This window comes from Eutrigla gurnardus (genome assembly GCF_963514095.1).
Source record: "Eutrigla gurnardus genome assembly, chromosome: 22".
NCBI lineage: Eukaryota > Metazoa > Chordata > Actinopteri > Perciformes > Triglidae > Eutrigla > Eutrigla gurnardus.
In genome coordinates this window covers 19,904,928-19,923,286 of record NC_139933.1, presented here as the reverse complement: position 1 = coordinate 19,923,286, position 18,359 = coordinate 19,904,928, and the positions used below count along the sequence as shown (strand labels likewise).

Below are 18,359 nucleotides of genomic sequence, written 5' to 3'. Positions count from 1 at the left end.
GTGTACTATTCCAGTCAAAAAAGATTATATTCTGATGTTGATTCAATAACAGTAATGGTACTGTTACTCTGTATGTATAACTTTCCAAATAGTTAATAAAAACACCAAACACCAGCTTGATCCACTGCTTTCCAATTGATTGTAATATTTCGGGTTGTTTTCGCGTTCACCAGACATATAAAGTGTTTTGGTCTGCTTGGGCTCTGGGAACTTGTCCATTAATTATTATTTTTAGCTATACTCTAAGCATCACAATGTGGGTCGGTCAGGCAACCACTTCAGTCCAGACTGAAGTCAGCACAACGGATTTTCTGCCGATCATGAACTATTCCTCTAGGAACATTATCAGGTCAATATTTCAATTTGTCAGCGACTTTCATCTATAATTAAATACTTCAAAAACCAACGGCCTTAGCTAAACTTTATGTTTAGTGGTTATTAGTTGAAGTGAGCATGCTAATTGGCTAAAGTAAGATGGTTTCCATGGTGAACATTACCTGCGAAACATCAGCATGTTAGCATTGCCATTGCTGACGCAAAGCACGGCTGCACAGTTAAGTGATAAACTGTTTATCCCATAGTTAAATGAGAAGAGATATATGAGTTGAATATCAAGCGAAAGCCTGGAGACAGTTCATTTTGCTGAGGGACTGGAAACAGCTTGCCTGACTCTGTCCTGATGGTTACAAAATCCACCCACTAGCATCTCACAAACTCACTAATTAGCAAATCATATATCGTTTGTTTAATCTGGTAAATATGTTGCAGTTTAATGAGGGGTTCAGCTGCCAGTACGCCTCTCTATAACACTTTGTCGGATGGTGGAACTTGGGAAAACTACTCCCCACACACCTTTACAACATCACATTAGGCGAGTCTGTGTCCAATCACTTTTCCATAGCCAAAATGTGCTAAGTTACACCCCCCCCACCCACCCCCAACGGCAGGCTGTTCTTTCTACCTGAGAAAACCATCAGGAGACCGGGAACAACACTTTTAAATTCCATCGTGGTTGGACACCTCATGAAAACTACTTCTGTTTGACCTTTATGTGCTGGAAATTTCCTGGAGCAGCGACTTCTTAGCAAGGCCAGCTGTTTCCCTGCCGTTTACAGTCTTTATGCTAAGCTAAGCTAAGACTCCATCTTATGAAATATGTGTCGAGCAAATACATATATTTCCTAAAATTTTGAGCTTACTCCTTTAAGTGCAACTTTACATGTTACATCCTAAACATATTTTCAATCAAAGAAACAAATTTTAATGGAAATAACTGCTAATAACCGCATCCCCAGTTCAAACGGGAAAACAACTTTTTTTCTCTCCGCAATGCATGCTGGGACATTCTATCCTCCGTGGATGTTTTGTCAAGTGAGATGTATCATTTTGAAAAACACCAAAAGTCAACATCTTTCTCTCTTCTGCCCCGTTGCCTCCCACTGTGTCTCTGTTTTCCTTCCTCTCTGTCTGTGTGTGTGTCTCTCTATCTCCCTCTCAGAGGGACGTGCGGGGTAGGGAATGTTCTGGGGAGAGAGAGAGATTGAAGGGAGGGGGAGGAATGCTGGACTTGCTCCACCTGCCGTTAGGAAAGCTTGAGTCGACTCCATCCAACAGCAGACACCAGGGGAGAGGAAGGAACAGATGGGCCGAACACCAGGACCGAAAAACTGACAACCGAAAACACTCACTTACGATGGAAAGACGGACAATAAGACTGTTAAACAGAGATAGATAGATAGATAGATAGATAGATAGATAGATAGATAGATAGATAGACAGACAGACAGACAGACAGACAGACAGACAGACAGACAGACAGACAGACAGACAGATAGATAGATAGATAGATAGATAGATAGATAGATAGATAGATAGATAGATAGATAGATAGATAGATAGATAGATAGATAGATAGATAGACAGACAGACAGACGCATTGAAATAGAAATAAAGAAATGCATCCGAGTGTGTGCAAGGTATCTGATCATTAAATTGGTCTTAAGAGTTAGATTAAAAGATTAAGACCATGACCATGTCTGTATGATGAATATGATATGATCTTTATACCTTCTTCTTGTCTCTCATGGAGCCCTTTCCTCGCACCATAATCTTGCAGCCGGTCTCTGCCTCCAGTTGTTTGGCCGTCAGTCCACGCGGGCCCAGGATCCTCCCTACAAAGTTAAACTACACAAAAGAGCAAAGACAATAAATAAAAAAACAAAACACATTTCACATCACAGACTCAGACGGCCTTTTTTTTTTCTTACGATGTATGTGTATTTGTATGTGCTGCAAGTTAGTGTTTGTGCAACTGTGATGTATTACTAAGAGAGACAAAAATAGCTCATTATATGGGTGCTGGCTGGTGCTGGTGGCATAACAGGACAGCGCCGTTCTCTTAACCTTATCTGTCACTAAGACTGAGTGAGTAACTTGACAGCTGCCCCTCTGTGTGTGTGTGTGTGTGTGTGTGTGTGTGTGTGTGTGTGTGTGTGTGCATGGGATTGTGTTTGTTTCTTTGCCACTACCCTTCCGTCTCCAACATTTGTCTCTTGTAGCATTAGCCTCTTCCTACTCGTCTAACTCCACCAATGTTTAACCCCAATGTTCACTTTGGCATCATATTCGCTCCGGAATCTGCGATGACCCCAGACTCTCACCAACAAATCCAGATAGAGGAACTGCTCTCTAAATTTAACCCTGATCTCAACCGTTTTCCAGCATGTGTGTGTGTGTGTGTGTGTGTGTCCTGTTCGCCTCCTGTCATGTGAGTGAGGACAGCCTGTCATTGTATCCAGTGATTGGTGAGCTGATGCATGGAGAAAATCATGTGAGCCATTCAATGTGGATCAACGCAACTCGTATCGAAGCGCTTAACTGTACTTGGCAAGAGCAGGGGTCACTCTTCACTGCGCCACTCGTCTTTAAATGTGGCCTTGTGAATATTTATGGTGTATTGTTATGGTAGGAAATTGTGTGACAGTGAGGGAATATTGCATTTTTGAGTAAACAAATATGAATCTTAAACTATCACTATGATTTTTCAATTTTTCAACCTTGCTGGAAACACTTGCAAGGGTTTATTATTGATCTCTACTAAGTCTGGATTACATCACTGGGTGTGAGCAGAGATGATCTCAGATTGTGGCTCAGGGAAAATCAAAGCTGCACTTTTAAGTGTATCACACACTTCCTGATGTGTCACTACCATGTCCTGTTGCATCTTGTCTTGTCTGTTGTTGTTAGTGTGTGTCTGCCCCTCAAATGAAATACAAGGGTGTTGTAAGTATGTTACTTTGTTTTTATGTTTTCAGTGTTATCTGCCTCGGGACAATAGATGAAAACTAGCCATTGTGCTAACTCTAGCGTATTTACATTGTGTATTTATACTGATGTCCATAAATATGCAATGTCCCTATTAAATAAACAAATACATAAATCAATATATAGAATGAAATCAGCTTTTAGATCAAATGTGGACCTGTGATTAAAAGCCCTCTGGCAGTCCATCTGCAGCCAAGGAGATAAAGTGACCTGCTAAAGTAAACAGAAACTCTTCTCAAAGATCAGAGGTCATGGACTCCTCCACTCACATCGGGGTACTCTTTGACAGGCACATAAAGCTTCTCCTGCAGCTGAGCCACGGGGCCAACGGCTTCAGGCAGCTCCTCCATGTCCCGCCCGTTGAACATGCCTCCATTCACCGTGTCGTTGTACATATCCTTGCGTACCCTGCCGATTTCTGGGAGACGGGAGACAGAAGAAAGGGAGCAGAGTTGCGTTGGGTTAACTGAGGACGTCAATGAAAGTGTCAATGAGCAACCACGAGTGTCACGTTTCTTCAGACTGTCCATTTCTTAGGACGATGACTCACTGTCACCAGAATCACAGGAGGCTCTGAGTGTGATGGCAGACAGACAATCAGACAGACAGACAGCCAACCAGGGGAGGCATGGAGACGGTCACAAGCATTCAGCACCACAATGTAGAATCTAACCACTGAATGCTTTGCAATCAGGTTTCCTCTATTACTGACAATTTCTCTCTTTCTATTTCTTACTCCAACACACACACACACGCATACACACACACACACACACACACACACACACACACACACACACATGCTGCTCCCCCTTTCACTATAAATACTACAAGGTAAAAACATACATGTCAGTGGGGGACCTGCATTGTTTATGAAGTTCTAGACCAGGATTACAGCAATTGACAAAGCTAGCAGGCTGCATCTACTGATTATTTTCATGCCATTTTTTCTTCTTTTCAATTAATCAATAGATCATCTGATTGACAAAAAAAGGCCAAAACAACACTATAAACACTGTGTTGCCAACAACTATAGACTTGTTGGCATTTTTGCTTTAGAAGTTATGTAAACATAACAAACAAAGTTTTAGTTTTGGTGAAATAGCATTGATATGAATGAGACTATGTTTGTCTGCTTGTTCAGTTTGTCTGAATGACCCATGCTAGCCTCTGATGCCTTTGTAATGACACGCTAGCACAATAATAACTGACTACTGCACTACACAAACATATGCAACACACACACACACACACACACACACACACACACACACACACACACACACACACACATTGCAGAATAAGTGCCTCGAGGCACAAATATCATCTGACCTAAACAAGCTGACAGCCATGTCTCCCTGCTCTGACAGTGATAAGTCTGATCATAATAACTACAGTAGGGCCCTATAATTACAGCAACAGCTACAGTGACAATGAAGATCCTCTAATAAGCCATTCTGACCTGTTACAGACCAAAAGTGGCAATTAACAAACACACATTCACAAACAAATCTGCACAGCCTAGTGGGCTCTCGTCACATTTCGGTCAAAACAGGGAGGAAAACGAGAAGTGAAAGAAGAACAAGAGAGGAGAGAGAGACAGATAAAGGGGGAGCTGTAGCAGGCCTTATCTTAACACTTCAACCTGTCATTGGTTTATATATATATATATATAGACTGGACGCCACTGCAGTGTTTCCAAATATGCCACAAACACGCACCCAGACAGTATGTCTGACTGGCAGGCTTATTACCCCGAACAAACTTTTTTGGTACCGTGCCCTTGTCCACATTACTCAGGCAGAAGATATGACCAGGCTGAAAATGAGCACGGCACAATGCCTTTCATTCTAACCGAGGGTGTCACATTATCGGGGTGAGGGATGAATGTGCTTGGCTGTCAGTCCTCGACATGAGCACAACTAGAGATGTGAAGTTGACCTATTTGTCGGGCCGCAGAGGTCATCCGGTATGAGGGCAACCTTGCTGCGTCATGAGACTTGTCACAGAGCGACAAGACAGGCCCTCGGTGAGCCTGATGTGCAACAACAGGAGCAACAATGGGCCTCGGTATCTTGTGGGAAATACCTTTTTTTTAAAGATATAAGATCTGACTTTTAAAGATTTGTTTTTTTTTTTGTTGCAATGATGTGATGCCCATCTGTCATTGTTTTTTCTGAACTGTTTGCACACCAAAAAAGAAAAAAAAAGAAGTGTTAGATATCAACAAGTGACAGACATCAAACATTTTGCATGGGGACATGCTCTCGTTCCTGCTAGGGGATGGGCTGCAGCATTCACATAAGCCTGCGCATTAGGTCACTGGGAAAGACTAACAACTGTCTGTTTGTTCCCATCACCAACTGCCTGTCTGTGTGTGTGCTCATCTGCTGCTCTCCACAAAATACAAAAAAGTGAATTAAGTCACTTTTTATTTTATTAAACCGCAACACAAATGCAATGCTGTTCAAACAGATACCTGCAAATGAAGAGGAGGGAGGGAGGTTACCTTCATCGAGCAGGCGCTCCAGATGCGTGAAGATGCCGCTGAAGTTGGGCAGGGAGCTCATCACCTTCCTGTCGTTCATCAGCTGCATTAGGTAGTCCGGGTTGGACTTGGGTCTCTCCTTCACCTCTGTCTCCCCGACCATGGCTTTAGCTTCTATGGTAAAGTGACCTCGCTGGTTGAGAAACGTGCGTGTATGGGGGTGAAAATCCACAAAAACACGCTCACGCTCCGAAAAAAAAGAAGAGTGAGATGCGCAAGGAGCCCAGGGGTTTCCACCGGCCGCGACCCGCTGACCGCCTCTCCGGCTAGCTAGTCTGAACTCAAATCTCAGTTCCGTTTAAATCGACTGTCTCTCTGTTAGCGTCTCGTCTGCGCAGCCCTCTCTTCTTCTTTTTCTTCTTCTTCTTCTTCTTCTTCTTCTTCTTCTTCTTCTTCTCCTTCTTCTCCTTCTTCTTCTTCTTCTTCTTCTTCTTCTTCTTCTTCTTCTCCTTCTTCTTCTTCTTCCCCCCTGGTGTCCGACTCTCTCTCCGGAGTTTGAAAAAGTTCCTTTTTTAGGGGTGTGTGTGGGAGAGAGAGAGAGAGAGAGAGAGAGAGAGAGAGAGAGAGAGAGAGAGAGAGAGAGAGGAGGGGGGAGGGAGAGAGAGAGAGTTTTGCTCTTTTTGACACTTCGCGCGACACTTGAACGGACTCAACGTGCTTCTTTAACGGCTAGCAAAACAAAAAAAATCTACCATCAATTGGTGTTCCTCCGGCTGCTCCGCTGCTGTCGGCCCGGTCTGTCGGAATTCTGCAGTGGGGATCGACTCCCTATCATATGATTACAGTACAGCGGCAGCACGAGTGGGCTGTCAGGAGCGCGCCGCGCGTGGCCGCTATCACAGGGGAGGAGGTTCGTGCTGTGCCCCTTTGAGCCCCGCCTATCTCTCACTCTCTCTCGCGCGCGCACAAGCACACATTATTATAACAATATAACAGCTCTATATAGGTATGCACACCTGTTGCTGTCCATGACCTGTGTGTGTGTGTGTGTGTGTGTGTGTGTGTGTGTGTGTGTGTGTGTGTGTGTGTGTGTGTGTGTGTGTGTGTGTGTGTGTGTTCTTTACTTGTGTATTTCCATTTTATGCAACTTTATTTACTACTTATTTACTACTAATTATCTACTACTAGGAAATATTGTGCTTTTTACTCTACTACTATTTGACAGCAGGCTAGTGACAGAGCAAGTATGGATGCCCTCTACTTCAGTAAAAGTACCAATGAAACGATGTAGAAATACAAGTAAGACTGATGCATTCAAAAGCATTGTCAGCAATTGATACTCAAGTATGAAAAGTAAGCATATGGTGAATGTGAAGGTAGTTTGAACTACATTAAATACAGGGAGTCTAGTAAGGGTGTTGGGCCCCTGCAAAGCGTCACCAAGTAAATGTGAAATAGGAGAGTGCTTTGATTCTGAAATAGTGTATACCTCTTGGGGCCTCTATATTATTATTATTATTATTATTATTATTATTATTATTATTATTATTATTGTTGTTGTGATCATTATTATTAATAATAAAATGAATCCCCCTGAAAAGGTTTTTGTAAGAGCGTACAGGCCTCAAAGGTGGTTAAGTACACTTGCTGATACTACTTCTGCAGTTTTAAGTTTAAAATGCAAGTCTTGCACTTGTGTCGAAGTTGATAATTTTATTGGAGTGAACGACAGCGACAATTCTTCGCCATGAAACTCCCCTCTCTCCCGTCCACACCTTCCACTTTCGGGCCTTTTGTTGAGGATCCTGAAATAATAAGGTGTGATGTGTTCGTCGGTGCTATCTGGGTGTTCTAGAGGCGAAACGTTATTGCTGAAGGAACAGTTAGGTGCTAGTGGCTAAACTTAGCTTGTTGTAAATCTCACACATGTGCGCACAAACACACACACACAGAGAGAGAGGCGAGACAACATGTGTACCATGCATGCCTTGACTTAAGCCTTTTGTCAGGCACCGCTTGCCTCCCACCTGGCTTCTCTCCTCTGTCCACTGTGTTTTTGCCTTGAAAGACGAAAGTTATGATTGAGGCTGGGTGGGATGCAGTGTGTGTGTGTGTCTCTCTGTGTGTGTGTGCGTGTGCGTGTGTGTGTGTGTGTGTGTGTGTGTGTGTGTGTGTGTGTGTGAGAGAGAGAGAGAGAGAGAGAGAGAGAAAGAGAGTGAGAGAGAGCAGCAGGAATTGTAACGGGACAGCAGCAGTGTTGGTAATGGCTGGTCAGCTGGTATGGCGAGTATTCAGGGCGGGGGCAGTGCATTGTCCTCTCATAGCTCCAACAATGCCCCTCTGAGCAGGCCACACATCTACCAGTCACGGGCCTCTCTCTCTGCCTCTGCTTTTCTTTCTGTCTGCCATATTTATTCAGCCCGTAGTGAAGTTTAGAGTGAGATGTGATACGTTAGTACCGTCCCTGACCTTTGGCTGAAACAACAAGGTCAACCTCGGTTAATATGAGAGCACATGTCAACACCAGGACATCACGTCTGTTCATTATCAGGTTGAATCAATAACAAATGCCTCAAATTTGAAATCGTTATATATATATATATATATATATATATATATATATATATATATATATATATATATATATATATATATATATATATATATATATATATATATCCCTGCAGCCTATTTATTCAAAATTAATAGCCCATTAATAACTCTGAAACAAAAGTTTAATTGATTGATAAATTGACAGCAATTTTGATTATCATTTATCAAACAAACAACAAAACAACTCCAAACATTGTCTGGTTTTAGCTTCTCAAATGTGAGGATTTTGCTGCTTTTCTCTGTTTTAAATGATTGTAGATTTAATATATATCAATTATTGTAAATGTAATGTTCATTGTTCAAGAGCTACAAATAGTTAATTCATCTATAGACTGAAAACTATTTTGACATTCGATTACTCATTGGTCATGCAAATATGACAAACTTTGTTCGAGTTCCAGCTTCTTAAATGTGATGATTTGTTGCTTTTCTCTGTCATTAATTGTTAAAAAACATAATATTTGGGGGATTTTTTGGTTTGTTTGAAACACAAAGCAAGTTTAGATTATTTAAGTCATCAATCGAGCAAAACTGTTACGTTAAATATCAATTTAAACGGAATATTTCAGAGTTTTGTAGTGTTGGCCAGACATAAGATGTTACTTTGGATTTGGGGAAACTGGAATGGACATTTTTCACTTTTAATATGACATTTTAAAGTTTGAACAGTTCATCTATGAAGGAAATAATGAGCAGAATACTTGAAAGTGAATAAACATTTTTTGCTGCTTCTGTGGTCATTTTTCACCCCTTTCTGACATCTTATACAACAAATGCTCATCAAAAATAATCAATGGATTTATATTTTTTGACAGTACTTGTTAGCTGCATTGTTTATATAATGTTTCAGCCAAACACAATTTTAGTATCTTCATTACATCAAACACGTTTTACATTTTTATAATCAAATATCTTTTGTTACAAAAAACTGCCAAAATGAAGATTTCTTGAAACAGGCCACCACTCTTTCCTGACATTTGAACTGATTAATCAGAAAACTAATCAACACATTAATCAATGATGAAAATACCATAAATCTCAAGCCTGAATCCATTTTGTTTTGTTTTTCCAAAAACGTTTGGAGGAAGGATTCTGCAGAATGTGAGGTAGGCCTACTCCCATCATCAGTTCCAGCTCAATGGCTCTCATTAAGGAGTTCACATGAGTGCATTTACTGCAGTTGCCTCACATGTGTTTCTTTTTAATTAGCAAGCTGGAGTAATACATTCTCTTCACCCTCAAGGTTTTACCAGCACTGGTGATGGCCCTCCTTTCACAATTATCACTGATGGAAACACACCCTCTTGTGGACTTTTAATGTAACTGAAACTTTTCAAATTGGGAGGCGAAAGTGTTTGAAGCATGACACGACTAAGAGGACATTTTGAGTCAAAATAAAACAAGTTTGAGGTGTTGGTGGTGAGGTCACAGATCACACTGTCACAGTAAAAAACGTGAATCAGCTGGAAACCTGACTACATGTGTCATGTTCGGAGATCTTTACTGGATTAGATTCACACTCAAATCAGCGAGATTTGATCAAATGTTATTATCCGTAGTCACCAACAGAGAGCAGCACAATACAGAATGTGGCTCAGGGATGCATTTCTTCAGTTTTTTGCCTGTAAGAATTGTTTGGAGTGAACATAAAAGGTTTTATTTGGTTTAATATGCATTTCAAAGCACACAGCAAAAACATGCTGCGTCAATCTAAAAGCAAGAGTTTGATTAGGCGTGAATTACATGTATTGTATATTAATATTATTATTTGTTTATTAATGAATTACATGTTGCTGTGTTCTATATTCCTTTACTCCATCTTGTTCATTTTGGGCATCTTTTTTTGGAGCAGTTAATGATCTGATTACTACTTCCACTACTACATTTTGAGGTGATATTTAATATCTTTGGGCTGTATTTGACTATTTTTTATTATTCTATTTGATATTATTTTACTGTTTACTTTATAGATTATGTTGAATATGTTGGATGCCCTTTGATCTCTTGTATCTGCGACGTGAATGCTGCAGCAGGACATCACCTGCTCACCTGGCCGAGGGGCTCATGCTAATCTAAAGCCGATTAGGCTTTATCTACTCAGTGCAGGTTATGTGCTTTGGTTCAACAAGAATACCGTGCAGAGTTGGCCTCTTTACCTTTCCTGCTGACTCTTCACAGCCCCCCACACCCGCTCTTTGCTGAACCACAATGGCTTCAATGTCATCTGCGTGTGAGGGGTTTGCAGATTATGGGGCTCTGAAGATGCATGTGTATAGTGGACTGGGAGAATGGATTCTGGATGGATAATGTCACTGTAACGCTTGCCACTGGGTGATCCTGTGTGATGTTGGGACTTTGAAAATGTATTAACTCTGAAAATAATGAGCATATTCTAGTCCTGCAATGTGTTAAGTGTCCTGAGATGTCCTTTTGTTGTGATATGACACTTTAAATAATTTATCAATATATGAGCTGAAAGGATAAAAGGATTTGTTTCTTGCATCCTCTAATGTCAACATTGATTTTAGAACTGATTTAAGGCCAAAAAACATTAGGTCTAATAATAAAACATAAAATAGGCAAAAACTCCAGAGATTCTAAAAGTCTAAAAGTGACATGTGCATGCATGCTATATTTTGTTGGTGAATGCGCCCGCCCGCCCCCCCCCCCCCCCTCCCCTCCGCCCCCATCAGACATGTGAAGAGTCATCCGATGTCCATGTGAAAGCAGTAATGCTATAATTGCCCTGATCCTGTTGTCTTAATCAGGAACCCTGCGGCCCTCACAGCATGCCCCGCCTCTTGATCTCAGGTTTGTGCGACTCAAGGTCGAGGCAATGCAGCGTCCTTATTTCACTGTCAAAATCACATCTCTAAAATCCTTTATTCGTTTTATACAATCGGCATGAGCATTTCTTCTACACAGATGCACAGAGCCAAAAAATACAATGGAAAAATTTACATAGATTTAAATAAAAGATTTAGCTTAATTACATAATTCCTTTTTTTTTTTTTAAAGTTACATTTTTTTGTCTTTATTTCTACACTATGTACAAAGACGGCAATCCAGTTGTTCGGATATATATACGTGTGTGTGTGTCAATATACAGATACTGAATACACCAAAGAGGATCTGAGATTACAGTACACGGGTCAGGAGCCAAGATTTAGCTGCCAATTTCCATCGTCCTCCACGGGTTTGGAGTTGGCCCTGCCTCTACAGGGCTCACATCCCACTTCCCATGCCTCACTCTTCGACCGTGTGATGCAACAATCATGCATAATTCATGCCGATTCATTCAATTCATATTTGGACTCCAGCTCAGGTGTTTATTCAGTCTTGATTGAGGACAAAGGTGGACTGGAGTATCAAAAGAGCTGAACAGGGGTGTAATCTGTTGCTTTGTCTATATACAGTATCAGCTACAAGCCAACGTACTATAGACAGGTCAACACAAATAAAACACTGTTTTTTTTTGGGCTGTAAATATTTTGTATCTGCACCTCTGGCTTCCATGAGAGGAAAGGGGGCCCGCCAAACTATCCGACAACAATACAACGGAAAAATTACATATTTACTTGTGCAAATCATCTGACATTAATCAATACATATCACATTTACTTGACTTTTTTTTAAAAGATCCAAACCCCACTGAGTGTCGGAAACCAGAACATTAAAATCTCTTGTTGGAGCAAAGCAAAGTTGGAGCAGGATTTGTTTGGTTGGGGGGGAAATCAAAATGAAAAACCATAATATAAGCCATCCTACACATTATCTCTCTCTATGTATGAATATACAGCTTATAATTATTGATGCAAGGAGTCCATTTAAAAAGGAGTTCACAGCCGAATGTGTGTGTGCAGAAGTGTCTACGTGATAAATGTTGGTAGCAAAAAACGTAGTGATCTCACGCGTTGCATTCCTCTCCTCTAGTGTGGGAGTGATGTCAATTTTATTTGCAGGAGGGGGTTTAGCTCAGCTCACCGTGGCAACCCCTGCCTCACCCCCTTCTTCCACCTTGCTGCCTTTGCCCATGGCCTTCATTTTGTCCATGATGTCAGTGAACGTCTCCTTCACCGTCTTCTCCAGGATCCAGCCCTCACTCTCGCTCTCCGGGTCCTCCGGGTTGGCCAGGGTGGACAGGGAGCTGTCGATGTACTGCAGGCCAACGGTCACTGCGACCTGCAGCAAAACCAGAACCCATATCAGACAAACCAGAAGCCTCAAACCCACAGAAGCATCTTCCTATGTCAGAAGAAGAAAACTCCAAATAATTAACTAAATGATGTTGTCATAGCCCAATGAATAAAAGGTAGATAGAAAATCTGTTCTATCATCATCATTTTAACTGAAAAAAGTTTGGTTTTATTAGAGCTGCAATGGCCGATTCTGCTTAATATGGAGTACATAAATTGGCAAATATTTGGATAATCAATGCCAAAATGTTTCTTTTTTTCAGATTCTCAAATATGAATACCGGTATGTGAATTTTACTGCTTTTTAATTGTCTTCAATGATAATTAAGTCAATGTGTTTGAACTTCATGTTGGTTGGCCATAACAAGAAACCTGATAACATCAGCATTTTTTATTCAAGAGAATTGTAATGGGCTTTGTTTTAACTACTTTCTGAGGCTTTTTAGACTAAACAATGAATCTACGAATCAAAAACATAATCACCAGATTAATTGATGCTGTCGCAGCTCAATTTCAAATACCATTTTTCATTAGTGCTATGTGACATAAAACAAAGTGATGGCACAAATTAAAAACAGAATTTATATGATTTGTGTGTTTTGTAAGTGGAGTGTGTCAAAAGTGTTGAAAGTGTCGAAACAAAAATATATAGAGTATATTCTTAAAGCAATTGTCACGAGAGATTTTACAAAGTAACTCTTGACTGATGACTTCAGATCAGATTGAGAGCTCAAGCTCCAGGAAGTGGGTCTGTCCATGTCGCCTCCCTCAGATTAACCCACTACTCCATCTCTGAGTCCTCCATCTGTGTCAGAGACGCTTGCGCAACTGTTCTTCGATCTGAGGTCCCTGCAACTATGCTGATCAGCTAAAACCAAGGTTTTTTTTAGGGCGAAGGGGTTCATCTGGTGGATTTTCCATCTCACTGGTGTTATGAACTGTCCGCTTGAGGTGGTACAGGCACTCACTGACTCTCCAGGATTTATCTGTGGCAATTACATTTGTGGACCTTAACAAATAACAACAGTAGTTGTTCCCCCTCAGGGGGGAAAGTTGACGAGAGGTGAGGTGCCATTTGGCGTCTATGGGATTATCATTTGGGTAGAAAGTAATTGAGATGCTGTAGGTAAGCTGTGCAGGTTTACCAAAAGGGGGTGCAGGGTTACCTGACAGTAGTTAAGAGGATAGAGTTGTTTGGGAAGATGTGGCATGTGTAGGGTGGAGTGTGAAAAGAAGGGACGGGGAGAGGAGGGAGGTGACGGGAGGGCAGATGTGCCAACTGGGTCAAGGATTTGTAAGCTCTTCACTTCGCTGCTTGCTACGAGCTCAAATTCCTCACCTGATTTCTTAACCAATGTTACTGAGCCCTCCCTGAATGTATTGGACAACAGCTGAGCAACTAAATCCAAGAAATCTGCTGAAGGAGGAACATTTCTCTGGGCTGACACTGAATCTCAGTTTGAGGCGCATAAGAACAAGATGACTTTGCGACACCGTGTATAGTCTGGAAGCCAAACATGATAATGAGGAAACTTGTAACATCCGGCAAATATCACACTGATAGTTGCCTTTACAGTCAAGTATCTAGCATGTATGTGACAAATTAAAAAATATTTGAATACTCACAACACATTTTAACAAGGTAATCCACCTTTTTAAAAACATAAAAAAGCACTGCATTGTTTTTTTCTTGTTTTTTTTTAAATCAAAGATTGGGACCTTAACGAGACATGCTTACCGGTCAGTCGCCTCTCTTGTACAATCTAAAAACACTAAGTGAAATATTGATTTGAATTCTGACTCAAATGTCAGAATTGATTTTAAAATGATTTTAGAAAAGGACATTTTCCAAACAAAAAGTGTTCTAGCAATACTGAAAAATACTATCTATCTATCTATCTATCTATCTATCTATCTATCTATCTATCTATCTATCTATCTATCTATCTATCTACCTATCTACCTATCTACCTACCTACCTACCTACCTACCTACCTACCTACCTACCTACCATCCATCCATCCATCCATCCATCCATCCCAGTATATTTCCGTTTTCAGCGTGAATGAATATCAGCTGACAGGAAGTAAACATGGACCCAAGCTGTTGCCCGGCAACACAATTGTCTTTGAAACACTTAACAGAACATGGCCGAGTCAGACTTTAAACTATAACCAAAAAAAAATCAATGTTTCACACGTGGCCCCAATCCACTTCCATAAAACGTTGTGTAGGCTAATTGAGTGTAGAATGGACTCATTGCTACCCCTTGTGACGGTTTGGGGGTAAAACACTCACTGCAGTTCTCACAATGAGGCCGTGCCAAAAAAAAAAAGTTTTTGGCTTTACAAGAGAAAACATTCAACCCCACCTTCAACAAAAGTGCAACACGATTTTTTTCACATAAAATAGATGAGGCCGTCCCGAGAAAGCTATGGGTAAAAACTTCTTTTTTTTAACTTAACAGTTTGAGGTGAGGTGATGATGATCATAGTTATGTAGCCTACCTCCAGCATCGTGACCAGCACCACCAGGGCTCCGATTGTGTTCATCATGCCGCCGTAGTAGGACAGCATGGCGTCGCGACAGCCGTGCTTCCACACGTTGAGCTCCTCCGTGTAGTGGTCGTAGCTGTAGTGGGCAGTGTTGTTGGTCATCTGGTACTGGATGCAGGGTCTGGGGGAGCCGGGGTTACAACAGCTGAAGGGGACTCCATCCATCAGGTACTGGCCATCCACGTTGCTTCCAATGCGGCTGAGGACGAGGCAGTGTAACGTTAACGTCACGCTATGGTGATTTGCAGATGAAAATGAGGTAAGATTAAAAGCCATTAACTACACTTGTATTATATGTGGGCAAAACTACTTGAAATATCTAGAACTTCTCTACCAAAGTAACTATAAGATTTGATGATTATTGTTGCAGAGCAGGGCTGCACGGTGGTGTAGTGGGTAGCACTCTCGCCTCATAGCAAGAGGGTCCTGGGTTCAATTCCCAGGTCGGCCCCGGGTTCCTTCTGTGGGGAGTGTGCATGTTCTCCCTGTGTAAGCGTGGGTTCTCTCTGGGTTCTCTGGCTTCCTCCCACAGTCCAAAGACATGCATGGGGATAGGTTAATTGGTGACTCTAAATTGCCCGTAGGTGTGAATGTGAGCGTGAATGGTTGTCTGTCTCTACATGTCAGCCCTGCGATAGACTGGCGTCCTGTCCAGGGTGTACCCTGCCTTCGACCAATGACAGCTGGGCGAAGCCAGCCCCCCCCGCGACCCTGAATACAGGATAAGCGGTAGACGATGGATGGATGGATGTTGCAGAGCATTGTGAATTAGTTACTGAATTAAATCAAATTCTGCTTTTTTTTAAAAAACTGTGTGAACTCTTTTTTATTCATTTTTGTGTGTTTAGCACCCGTCAGTCAAGGAACAGACAAAAAGAAAAGACTAATGCAGTAAAAAAATCGATTAATACGGATTATCTCTATTAGGCCACAGAGATCTACTCAAAAAGTACAATAAACGTATAAATCAAATTTTACTTCAATTTGATCAAACTGTGATTGATGGTAGCGGGTCAATGGGACACATAATTGGATCACGGAGACCTGAGAAGCTCAGATATTGATCAGTGATGTCTAGAAACGTTAGCACCTAACAACCCTAAACTAACGTTGCAGATACACTTTGGTTATAACTACATACAGGAAATAATACTACACTATATGATTAATTCTAGACACTGATTCTTGAAACCCTCTTTGACACATTTTACATTTAAACAGATTTTATACCAGGTTACAAAAAGTTACAAAAACAAGTTTGGTTGTGCAGTGTGTTGTCCCTGGCTTGTGTCCAGGGCCTCCGTTGATTGGACAGGACACTGATTCTTGAAGGACATGGGCACAGTAATCCTCGAGATTAAACACTGACCATGTGCCAACACTCAAAACTGTCCTTTTCACATTTTGTCCTCACAAATCTACCTGCCAATTGTTGTCCCAGAAAAAAAGAAAATCAGTGTCGATATCGACAGTTTGTCACAAAGAGGCAATGTGCGAGTGGACTGGAAAAATGTACTTGTAATCCCCCCCCTTGCTGCCTTATTGACCTTGCGTATCTTTTTCTGCAGCTAATCACCTCCTCAAGTCCCTCCTCATCTTTATCCATAAAACTGCCTAGTAACCCCCCCCCCCTCACTGGATGAAAGTGAATAACACACCAACCTACCTTCACCTCACATCCAATTATACTGAACTCTAACTCTGTGTAGACAACCCGTAAAAAAAGGAACCCTCATCTTGATATACCCAATGACGACCTCATGATTTCTCTCTCGCCTCACACACTGTATCACTGAATCTGTAGCATTCAAAAACACAGGGGATTTAGTTTGGAATCCTTACTCTTTGACTTCCTTGGCGCTGAAGTCCAGGTAGCGGTTGCTAACCCACTGAATCTCAAACCAATCTCTAAAGTTGTTGTTTCCACAGCAACGAAACTCCATCTGCATCAGGTCCAGGGTCCTCTTCATGTAGCAGCGTCCCGGCGTGTCCGTGTCCTTGTAGTACCGCATGCCATTCTTTAGCCCCTCGGCCAGGGTGAACTGCAGGGGGATCCGCATCAGGAAGCAGAGCAGGGCTGTGACAAGCAGCAGGCTGTTGAAGCCTATACAGACCAGCAAGAAGCTCTTCAATATGGGCTTCCACTTTAGGAACTTGGTAGGGTCCAGCGAGTCATAGCAGATTTTGCCCCCCAAGGCGTTGATGCCACAGGCTATTAGACCCATGATTATAAGCAGGTTGGGCAGGAAGTGGCTCTCGTTGTTGTCCATGAGTTCTGAGCGCTTTCGCAGCTCGATCTTGAAGAAAAGGCCCATGCTGAAGACCAGCACGCCAGCCATTACGGCGAACCAGTACATGAACCAAACCGTCTGGGCGAGCTTCACCCGCTTCTTCAGGTCAAACTTGACCAACATCAAAACCATCGTTCAACCTGTGGTGTGCCCTCGCCCCGTGAAAAAAAAGAGTCAATCTAGAACAGCCCGGAGCTCCAAGGCGTTCTTGTGTGCGGTTTCCCGGTCTCTTTGCTGTCAGGGTCTCCTCTGGTTGGTCCCACGAGACAGGAGAGTCAGCTCAGCCTGTAATCCATCCCACAGCAAAACAGCAAAGGCAAAGAGCCAGAGAAGGAAAAGTGTGGGAGTGTTATTTCTTCGAAGCTATCTCATCTCCCATTGTGACAGAAACTTAAAATTTAAAAAAAGACTTGAATTCCCCCCGGACTTTTACCAGTTTTTTTCCCTCTTTATCAGACAGGTGAGGCTAATCGTGATGTTGCGTTCTCCCGGAGAGGTGGAGGATTGCCGAGGATCCTCATGATTAAACTCAAAGTTGCAGTATACGTCATGCTAAACCCCTGTAAGCGGCCTGATCCAATTTGAAGAAATCCCTCTACACAAGATGAGCCTGATCGTAAGCCGCTGCCGGGGGCCCTAATTGGTTTGAGTGTTCACGTGGTCGTGGTCGCCTCAGTGGAACGCACCAGGAGCTGTGAAGGAAGGAGCTGACAAAACGTCACGTAAATGAAAGTGGTGCTAATAATGGAGCCTACTCATTGAGGGGTTAGGGGTCTGCAAGTTCAAAACACACCGGATGTCTTCACAAGTAACGCTGCTCAAGTAACCCATTCAGAGAAACAAAAGAGCTGTTAGCCATGAAATTGAGTGCATATGCGATTAATCTATAACA

At 42.0% G+C, this 18,359-nt stretch overlaps 2 protein-coding genes across 6 annotated transcripts in view; both read right to left on the bottom strand.

The window, feature by feature from the left end:
* qki2 (QKI, KH domain containing, RNA binding 2) overlaps positions 1–6,206 on the bottom strand; it is a 13,969-nt gene extending 7,763 nt beyond the window's left edge. For 2 of the 5 annotated variants that reach the window (XM_084002109.1, XM_084002110.1), the window contains exons 1-3: positions 5,834–6,206; positions 3,594–3,742; positions 2,068–2,184 (exon numbers count right to left, since the gene is read on the bottom strand). In XM_084002109.1, coding sequence (XP_083858235.1) covers positions 2,068–2,184; positions 3,594–3,742; positions 5,834–5,975 — 408 coding nt within the window. In that variant the 5' untranslated portion in view covers positions 5,976–6,206. The remainder of the gene's footprint in view (positions 1–2,067; positions 2,185–3,593; positions 3,743–5,833) is intronic. The other 3 variants (XM_084002111.1, XM_084002112.1, XM_084002113.1) reach the window with 2 other exon arrangements.
* Positions 6,207–11,413: 5,207 nt separating this feature from the next.
* On the bottom strand, positions 11,414–17,971 carry prph2a (peripherin 2a (retinal degeneration, slow)). The gene is made up of 3 exons (XM_084002135.1): positions 17,019–17,971; positions 15,129–15,375; positions 11,414–12,607 (listed from the first exon to the last, which is right to left on the bottom strand). The coding sequence occupies exons 1-3, from the start codon at positions 17,597–17,599 to the stop codon at positions 12,401–12,403; spliced, it is 1,035 nt and encodes a 344-aa protein (XP_083858261.1). The 5' UTR covers positions 17,600–17,971; the 3' UTR covers positions 11,414–12,400.
* Between the last annotated feature and the right edge of the window lie 388 nt (positions 17,972–18,359).